Here is a 9,954-nt window from a genome sequence, read left to right on the forward strand (position 1 = left end):
GGAAGTGGGAACGGGGCTTGGATGCAAATGAGCCCGAGCCTGCACTCAAGGACCTCAGTGTGATGGAGAGTCAGGCCAACAATCAAACACAAGAGAGAGAGAAAATAGTAGGGGCTGTGGGAGCTATCCGAATTTTAGTTTATGTTTCCTCAATATATATTATTCAATTATAAAACAAATCTGGGTTTAACCAGGAGATGCAGACAACATTCCAATGTTCTTTGATCTGGATTGAAAATCTGCTAATTCAGAAGATGTCAATGTGGTCAAGATCTCTAGGATCTCAAGGACAGCTCCTGAAAAGCATGATAGCTAGTGATGGAAAAGTCAATCCAAGACCTGTCTGGGAGGAGCATTTCTCTTCTATACATCTGGCGCATCACAAAGAGACCTCCTGCCTCTAGGCCTTCTCCAGCCCATCGCCCATCTGAATGTCAGTTCCATCCTTCTAGATGATGAGTTTTGTCTTGTCACTCTGCTATTTCAGCTGCCTCTCTCCCTCCTTCCTGCCACAGCAACGTGGCCCACATGCAGGGCCTTGGCAGCGCCAGGACCTTCATCCGTCCAGCTCTGCTCAAGCTGAGTCCCTCACCTGCAATTTCCTCCCCATCTTTTCCCCTGTTTAAGTCCGTTGGCCTTAAGGACAAGCCATTTTAATCCTCAGTCTGGCATTTACACGACCCCTCTCAGTGACAGGCACTGGAGTGCACTGGTGAGCAGGACAGACTCAGCTAAGAATAGCAAAGTTAGACATGACTAACACAAGGAAACACTAAGACAAATTGTGGTAAAAGGTATAAAAGAAATAAAGGGCAATATATGAGAATAAAACAGAGCTGTGCTCCATTCTAGGGGTCAGGAGACATTTGGTAGAAGAGCCTTTCGAACTGACATCTTGCTGATATCCAAAGGGGGTAGCAATTTTCCCAGATGGCAAGGGCCGTGTGTCCTTTAAGGAGTGGAATGGAAGCAAGTGAGCTGGAGCACAGAGGCTGAAGAGGGAAGGAGGGAAAAGGGATGGGCCGTACTTGGTCTCATCTATCAGCACAAAGACATTAGTCTATCCTATATCTTAAGAGCAATGAGAAACCAGTGGAGAGTTTTGTTTAACATAGGAGCAACATGCTGATGATGTGATGAGATCATGGTGATGGTGACGTTCGTGAGGAGGAAGAAGATTATGGTGATAGTGATGACAGTGATGATGATGGTCATAGTGATGATGACATGGTGACAATAATGGTGGTGATGTAGATGTGTTGACTGAGATGCTGGTGGAAATAGTAATGATGATGAAGAATCCAGTAACAACACCTGCTAGGAAGGCAGAGACAGGAAGACCATCCAGGAAGCTGATGGAACGAGGATGGAAAAAACACATGATTTGGAGTGAGACACACTTATGCTCTGCCACTTATATGCTAGATGACCTTGAGAAAATGCCTCAATTTCACCTTCCTCATCTGCAGAAGGGTTCCTGAAGATGAAATGATGTGTTAAAAAAGTGCCTGGCACCCAGTAGTTGCAATGTTAGTTCTCTCTGCTTCTCTTTGACACACGTGCTCACAGCCAGACCTGTGATAGTGCGAGCCTGGGGGTGGAGATTCCCTCCACTGCCTCGTCCCTGTAGCCTGGTCAGGTGACATGGCCAGTTGCTGAGGGACACTGTATTGCTGCCAGGAGACCAAGAGCCCCTGTTTAGATGATTCTCTCCAACCGGCTGCCTGCGGGAGCAGCTGTGTGAGTTGGGGAGTCTTGGGGCCATCTCTGCCACTGACCGCTGCCCACACCTGGACGTCTCTGAGCTTTGCTCTGGTCCCACACTGAGCAACTCCTGTCCCACTGCCAACTCTGGGGGACACAGCAATGGGGACTTTGCACGTCTCGGGAAAGACAGCTTCTGACTTATCCTAAGCCTTCTCGCAGTGTGACCTGAGGCGAGGCACTTAACCTCTCTGGGCCTCAGTTTCTCACCTGGAACCCGTCTTGCCAGCTCTGGGGACAGTGTGGTGCTCTTGTGAGATCACGTGCCCTGTGCCAGCCTGCAGTCACTCTTGGCTCACCCTACCGGGGGCAAGACTTGAGGGCCTGTCCATTGGGCAGTTTGAATAGATTGGCATTGAGCCCTTTGGCAGTTTCAGTTTATCTCCAGCTTCCTGGAGGGTGCCTTCTGGCTGGTCCTTGGACAGGGACAGTCCCAGCATCCTGAGGCTTTGAAACACCACAGAGGGTGAAGATTTTATTGCCGAAGTGACATGTAGACTGACTGACCGGGGCTGCACACCTGCGCTGTGTCGGTGCACACGTGGTCTCAGGCAGCACCCACAACGCAGGCAGCAGGGTGGCTGTAACGAGTGCAGAGAATGGACGGGGACAGAGCAGGTAAGGCTGTGGGGACACTGGCCAGGAAGGGGCAGTGCCAGGTCATCCCCATGGCAGCCAGCACATTTCAGCCCCCAAGAAGGGTGATCCCAGGGGACCCCATGTCTGTGCCAGTTCACATTTTCCCAGGAAAGGCAGACCAGATGGAGGTGCCCGGGGCAAGTGAGACCAAACAGAGATGCTTTAGGTGCTCTGTAGGTCATAAAGTGCTTCTTAAGGGTACGGCAGGCTCCTCATCACACTGAGCAGCTGGCCCATCGTGCGAGTTACTCCCCTCAGGTCTCCCTGGAGCTGTTTCCCATCACCACCATCAGAAGGATTGAGCGTCCAGCCACATTTTTACTGGGCTGTGGTCATTTAATGGGTGTCCCTCTCCCAGGGACTCTGCATTCTCAGACAGGGATCAGCAGGGGGCAAGACTGACAGCCAGGGGCTAGGAGGGGCATTCTGCTGGGCTGACAGGGAGAGTGACCTGCCTCCAGCCCAGCTCTGCGCCTGCAGGCAAGGAGGCCCTCAGAATACACGTGTGGGCAGGGCTCTGCTCCCCTTTGGGCCTGGGGCCAGTAGAAGCACAAGGGGACACTCTGGGGGGCACAGGCCCTGGCAGAGGGCACAGGGAGGCAGGGTCAGCCCTCTGGCATTGAGGAGGAGTGGGGTGAGGATGGCCCTTAGAGTCTCCACTGTATCCTGCCCTCAGGACACAGGCACTGTTGCCCCTCCTGCAGACGCTATAACAGACACGCTCCACGGTCCCTGGGCAGGGGCGAGGGGCTCTCTGCAGAGCAAGGTCTTTGGCCAGCTCTGAAGGGAAGAATGACTCACCCTCCAGAAAGGGCTTCCTGGGTGAGAAGAATGAGTCAGGGGTCTGACTCCCTAGGTTACCATGCCAGCTGTCCTCGCTCTCCCGGTGTGGCAGTCCAGGGCTGCCAGCCTATCTGGGTCTCATCCCTTCACTTCCCCTAGACGTGTGAAGCAGGGAGGCTCAGGCTGCAGGCACGCTTAGGAAAGAAGCCACCTGGCAGAAAGCACCTTTGGAGCCCACTGCAGGCTGCCAGGACAGGTACATTGTCTTCATGGATCCCAGGTGGGAACATGGAGGCTCAGAGGGGCAAAGTCATTCAGCCAAGACCACACAGATAATGAAGAGAGGCAGGGCCAGGTCTCCTCTGAAGCCCTCAGACTTTGCACTGCTGAGACAGAGGAAGGAGGCAGGAGGGGGCATGTGATCAGCGGGCCCACGCAGAGGGATGAGGCAGGGTTCTGGTGTGTCACCCTCTGGTTCTGGTCCAGGTGGCATTCCTGAATTCAAGGCTGTGCCCTCTCATGGCTTAGCGTCTAAAATTCCCACTTCCTTCTGATCCTAAGAACATTCTGCCTGTGCTCAGGAAGGTACCAGCCCCATGGCAGGTCCCTCCCCAGGCTAGGCATGATGTGAGGGCTAGGGCCTGGAGAGGGGCTGTGCAGGGGGCGGGGTCTCAGGAGCACAGAGCAGCTGGTGCAGCTCCTTCCACTGTCATGACCAGGAGGTCTGTGGAGTGGGGAGTGTGGTAGGAGGTGAGGGCTCTCATGTATCGAGCATTTCCCTCAGGCTACACACTATACTAGGTCTGTCACCTCTGGATCTTTGCAACATTTCCACGAGGTCTGCAGGGGCAGCATTCACATTTCAGAGATAAGGAAATGAGTGTAGACAGGTGAGCGAAACTTCTCAAGGCCACAGAGCAAGGACCTCCAGAGCAGGAAGCCTGCTCCCCTGAGCTAGGGTGCCACCCTGTCAGCCTCTCCACCGTGGGCCCCAGCTGAGCGCAAGTAACTGTCCCTGGTCAGCCGGAGATGTCCCAGCTGCCGTGAGCCTCCCATCCTCTTCTCTCTCCCCACCTTCTGCTCCTTCCCCATAGTTTCGATCCAGCCTCTGCCTGCCAGCCTGTGGCAGGGACCCTTCAGCACACAGGGATCTTCCCCAAGGGCAGCTGCGTGCTCTCCCACGTGCGGTCCTGTATAGAACAGGTGCGGGACACACACACACGGCACCCCCAGCCTGGGGGCTGTGCCCAGGGCTCTGTGAGAGAGACTGTGAGCAGACCTGGGCCCCTCCAGCCTGCCGATTTCCTGAGACCCCTGTCATGGCAGCCCCAGGCAGAGGCTAGGCCCTGTCCACAGCCCGGCAATCCTCGCTCCAGGCGGCTGCTCCTTCACTTCTGGCAGGACAGCCTGACTCTCACCTCTGAATCCAATCCAATGTGGTAAGCATTCATTGTACACTCCCTGCCAGCCACCCAGACAGGTCTGGGGGACACTTCTCAAGAAATCAGTGACCAACCATTCATAGCAGTGGGCTGATCCGTCTAGGTGTACCCACATACGCATGCAGCCAGGATAGCTGGCAGAGAGATGTGCGTGAATGCAGGAAGCCACGTGTGAGCAGAATTTTGCACTGTTGTTTCCATTTTTGTTAAACAGTCATTCCTAAGGCCTGCCTGAGCCCAGCGTCTCTCCCGAGGAGTGGTGCCCTCAGAACCACTGCAGGGGAGAGCCACACCCTGGGTAGGGACAGAACCAGCCACCTGCGACAAAGCCTGCCACTCCTGCCAGGAAGCATGGAGGTCAGTGGGCACCCTGCCCCCTGGGCACCACAGCCTGGCCAGCCTCTGGCCAGCTCACCAGCAAGCCCTCCTGCATACCCCAGGCAGCAAGCAACGCCTCCCTGAGCCTCAGGGGCCTCAGTGTGCCAGTCTCTGTGCTGCGCTGGCTCCTCCTTCCCTCAAGCCACCTGGCTGCACCACACTGGCTCCAAGCCCCCTGATGCTGGTGACCATCTGTGGAGCCAGAGGCTGCGACAGGAGTCCAACGACCTGCTGCTGGCTAACACCCTGCTCTCAGAGCTGGCCTACGTTGTCTTCCACGTGCTCATCTCCTCCAGCAACCTGGGCAGCTGGGCCCTGGGCCGCATCACCTGTGGTGTCCTCACGGACGCTGTCTTCGCTGCCCACACCAGCACCGTCCTGTCCTTCGCAGCCACCATGCTGCACACCTCCCGGGCAGTCCCTTGTCCTCCACACGGCCTCTCCCTCACATCCTGTGAGGCTGCCCAGGAGGCAGTGGCCCTCATCTGGCTGGTGGCCTGCTTCTTACCCACATTTCTCATTGGCTCAGCAAGCAGCAGGATGCCAGGTTGGAGGAGTGAGGGGCCCCATGTATCCTGCAGCTGAGCCGGGGCACTGAGCTAGGCCATGGCCCCCTGGTCACTGTCACCCACACCTAGATCTTGTGCATTCTCTGTCTGTGCACAGCTCTCATCACGCACTGCTTCTGGAGGATCTATGCAGAGGCCAGGACTTCCCAGCTGTTCCTGGGCCAGAGGCACCTTGCTTAACCACACAGGGCTAACCACACTGTATGTTAGCCTAGTGGTGGTGTTTCCCATGGACATTGTGCTGACCAAGTACCACCACACTGGTGTGAGGACTCACGGCAGCCAACAGTAAAGTGCTCATGATGCTTCCCCATGCCATGCTCCCATACCTGTACACACTCCACTACCAGCAGCTGCTGGGGATGATCTGGGGCCACTTCTCATCCAGGAAGCACAGTGACATCTTCACCATTTCTCTGAGCTACAGACTTCACAGTCTGGCAGGCTGAGGTTAAAAATTATATGTTGAATGCCCCAGCATCCAATTATTGCCAACTCCTCAGAACTGCGAAATATAACTGTGGAGCAGGACCTTCAAGATGACTTCAGTTGATGGTTTTCAACATTTCAACAGTTTTAAGGTAGCGAAAGCTCTCTTTTATTGACACTGAAACCCTACTTGAAAATGGAAGCAAGTAAATGTGACTCAGCAGAGCTCTGGTCAAACTGGGGTTGAGGCCATGATCTGTGCACTTCCAGTGGCTTCCCCTACACCCTCCATAGACACTGATGAAGCGTCATTGCTGACAAACACACAGAAGCCAAAACATTACTGAAAGCTGGAACCTGGGAAGTAAGCAAGCAGATCTGCTGAATCTGGGACCATGAGCCTCCATTTTGGCAGCTGCTCATGATGTGGGAGGGAGGAGAGCAAACCCAGAACCCACCAATAGTGAGGAGTCATGGAGACTTCTATAAAGCTGGGACTGCAACAGATTACAGTCTTAGAACAAGGATAAAGGACAACTAAGAGAACAGCAAGGGAACTTGCTTGCCTTGATATTGGTGCCACGCATAAGAGGAAGAAAACTCCTTGAGAATTTTTAAGTAGAAGCAACCCTTCAGACAGGATTAAAGCTATGTTTCCAACTATTTTAGTCGTCAAAAAACCTCACTACGTGGCTGGTGTGATTCTTCTGGAGGACCTGAGCCTCAACTCAGGCCTCAAAGAATTTCCACAGTATAAGAACCTCACAGAAAATGAGTTGCACTAGGTTAAAACTCACAAAGCCACACAGAGAAATTAGGCACCATGAATCAGAGTGAGAGGAAACAAAATAGCAGCATTGTACTCCAGGGTTTTGAATCATCAGACACTTGGTTAATACAAAAATGTTTAATCTGTTTTTTTCTGTTGTTTTTTATTGTGAAATTTTTGCCGTGCATTATTGTTTGTCAGTCACCACATAAATGCATGCCTCCATCCCTTGTGCTCACTCTCCTGGTAACCACCAAACTATTCTCTGTGTCTCTGTGTTGGTTTATCTTCCACATATGAGTGAAATCATGCACTGTTTGTCTTTCTCTTTCTGGTGTATTTCACTTAACATAATACCCTCCAGGTCCGTCCATGTTGTTGCAAATGGGATGATTTTGTCTTTTTTTATGGCCAAGTAGTAGTCCATGGTGTATATATACCACATCTTCTTTATCCATTCATCAGTCAAGGGACACTTGGGTTGCTTCCATGTCTTGGCTATAGTGAATAATGCTGCGATGAACATAGGGGTGCATAAGCCTCTTTGGATTTTCAATGTTTTAAGACATGAAAATATGAGCAAGGAACAACACATTTTTAAACTAACCAAGCAGATGAGGAAAAAAATTAAATATAACTTCTAGAAATAAAAAAGGTAATAATTAGAATTGCAAAAGCTAGGTTAGATTTAATATGGGTTAAACAGTACATTAGACACAATTGGAGACAGATTTTGCAAACTGGAAGATAGGTTCAAATAAATTATCTAAAATTCAGCCCAGAGGGACAAAGAGATGAAAAATATAAAAAGGAGATTAAGAGACATTGAGGCTAGAATAGAAAATACTGACTTGCATCTAATTTGGGAATATAATAGAGAAAGTGTGGAAGGGGAAATATTTGAAGAGATAGTAGCTGATGATTTTTCAGAATTGTTGAAAGATATCAAACCTCAAATCCAAGAACTCTGAGCAGTTATAAATAAGAGGAATGACAGATAACCCCTGAAGCACAGCACATGAAACTGGAGGAAACGGAGTGCAAGGACAGGGTCATTAAAGCAGGCAGAGATAAAGAAAAAGGAACAGCAATTAAACTGACAGCTGACTTCTAAAAAACAGTAGAAACCTGAAGTAACTAAAATAATATTGTCAATGTAATTAGAGACAATAACATTGACCTAGGATTCTATATACAGGAAAATGATCTTTTCAGAGAGCAAAATAAGAACAAAATAGAACACAAAACCTGAAAGACAATATTCCTAACAATATACATTAAAGAAATTTTAAAGGATGTATTTTTGGCACAAGGAAAATTATTCCAGATGGAAGGTTTGAGATGTATGAAGAAATGGTGAGAAATAAACATTGAAAACTATGGCGATAAATCTGAATCATCATGGTCTGGTTGACTGTATAAAAACAATAAAAATGTATAATTTGGGAGTTTAGAAAAAATAGAAAAGTGTTGTACAAAAATAGCATATGAGTTGGGAGCGTGTAATTGCACCTAAATCATTTCAAAGTTCTAGCAGTCTTCAGGAGGAGGCTAGAAATATTAACCTAAGACTTTGTCAAACAAGCATATTAAAATACCTGAAGTAACCACTAATAGACGAGACAAAGAGAGGATAACTTTCTAAATAATCTGTGGAACAAATAAAATGAATGAGACAAAAAATAAATCATCCAAAATAAGGCAAGACAGGAAAAAGTATACAGAACTGAAAAGTCATGACAAATAGCATAAAATATTATGATAGAATCCAAACAACAAATTTAAATGTACTAAAACAATAAATTTAAATGGACTAAAATTTGATGTTGGGAAGACAAATATTGTCAGTTTTCTTTTAAATCAGATATATGTAATTTGTAAGAGATAGCCCTAAACAAACAACAGACAATGCTTGGAAGTAAAAAGATAGAAAAAGATATGAAAGCAAATACTCATTAAATGTAGTCTAATAGAAGAGAGAAAGTAGACTTAAAAGCAAAAAAGCATTATTAGAGTAAAGAGGGTCACTACATAATGATATAAGGCCCATTTATCAGAAGGATAGAAAATTCACACACATAATAACAGAGGTTGAAAATTTAAAAAGCAAAAATTGACAAAATTATAAGGAGAAATTAACAAATTAACCCTCGTAGAGAAGAGTTTTAAGATCCTCTCTTTCTAAGTGATAGATGAAGCAGACAAAACAAATGAGGACATAGAAGTTTGAACACACAATTGACAAGCTTGACCTAATGGACAAATTTAAAATGCGGCACTCAATAATTGGAGAGTACATAGTATATTTAAGCATGTCTGGAATTATCAAGAAAATTGACCACATGCTACTCTGTTAAGCAAGTCTAAGTAAATTTCAGAGAATATATGCAGACCGTGATACCTGGGTCCAGTGCAATTAAGTTAGAAATAAATAACAAAAAGACAATTAAATAAAATATGCATGGAAATTTAAAAACCACAGTTCTAAGCAACTCAAAGACCAAAGACTAATTAATAACGGAAATTAGAAAGTGTTTAGAATTGAATGATGATAAAAATGTTACATATCAAAATTTATGACATGCCAGCAGAATTTAGAGGAAAATGTATAGCCATATATGCTCTATTCAAAAGGAAAAAGGCTCAAAATTAATGAGCTAGGATCCAAATTAAGAAATTGAAGAAAGAACAGGTGGTATGTATCAGATACACAGCTATGGCTATGTCTCATAGTGTCTTTGCAAATGGATTAAGTTAAGGATTCTGAAAAGGGAGGGTTGTCCTGGATTATCTGAGTGGGCCCAATGCAATCACAAAGGTCCTTACAGGGAAATAAGGAGGCAGGGGAGTGAGGGAAGGAGATGTAATGACAGAAGCAAAGGTCAGAGAGAGGGAGATTTGAAGATGCTATGCTACTGGCTTTGAAAATGGAGAAGGGGCCACCAGCCAAGGATGTGTGTGGCCTGTAGAAGTGGATAAAGGCAAGGAAATGGATTCTCCGCTAGAGCCTCCAGAAGAAACAGGCCTGATGGCACCTTGATTTTAACTCAATAAGACTCATTTTTGACTTCTGATCTTCAGAACTATAAGATAATAAATTCGTATTGTTTTTAACCACTAAATTTTTGGTGATTCATTACAGCAGCAACAGGAACTAATATAGTGGGTTTGGTTTATATGG

General features: G+C 47.7%; 1 protein-coding gene across 1 annotated transcript; it reads left to right on the forward strand.

The window, feature by feature from the left end:
• The first annotated feature begins 1,144 nt into the window (after window positions 1-1,144).
• GPR148 (G protein-coupled receptor 148) lies at window positions 1,145-6,024 on the forward strand. The gene is given in 8 exon segments (XM_087434969.1): window positions 1,145-1,230; window positions 4,281-4,389; window positions 4,931-5,159; window positions 5,162-5,200; window positions 5,203-5,523; window positions 5,526-5,727; window positions 5,729-5,851; window positions 5,853-6,024. Coding segments are annotated over 8 exon segments (1,281 nt in total).
• Window positions 6,025-9,954: the final 3,930 nt, after the last annotated feature.

The sequence above is a fragment of the Ceratotherium simum genome, chromosome 9, assembly GCF_057802395.1.
Source record: "Ceratotherium simum simum isolate JZ-2026a chromosome 9, ASM5780239v1, whole genome shotgun sequence".
Taxonomy (NCBI): domain Eukaryota; kingdom Metazoa; phylum Chordata; class Mammalia; order Perissodactyla; family Rhinocerotidae; genus Ceratotherium; species Ceratotherium simum.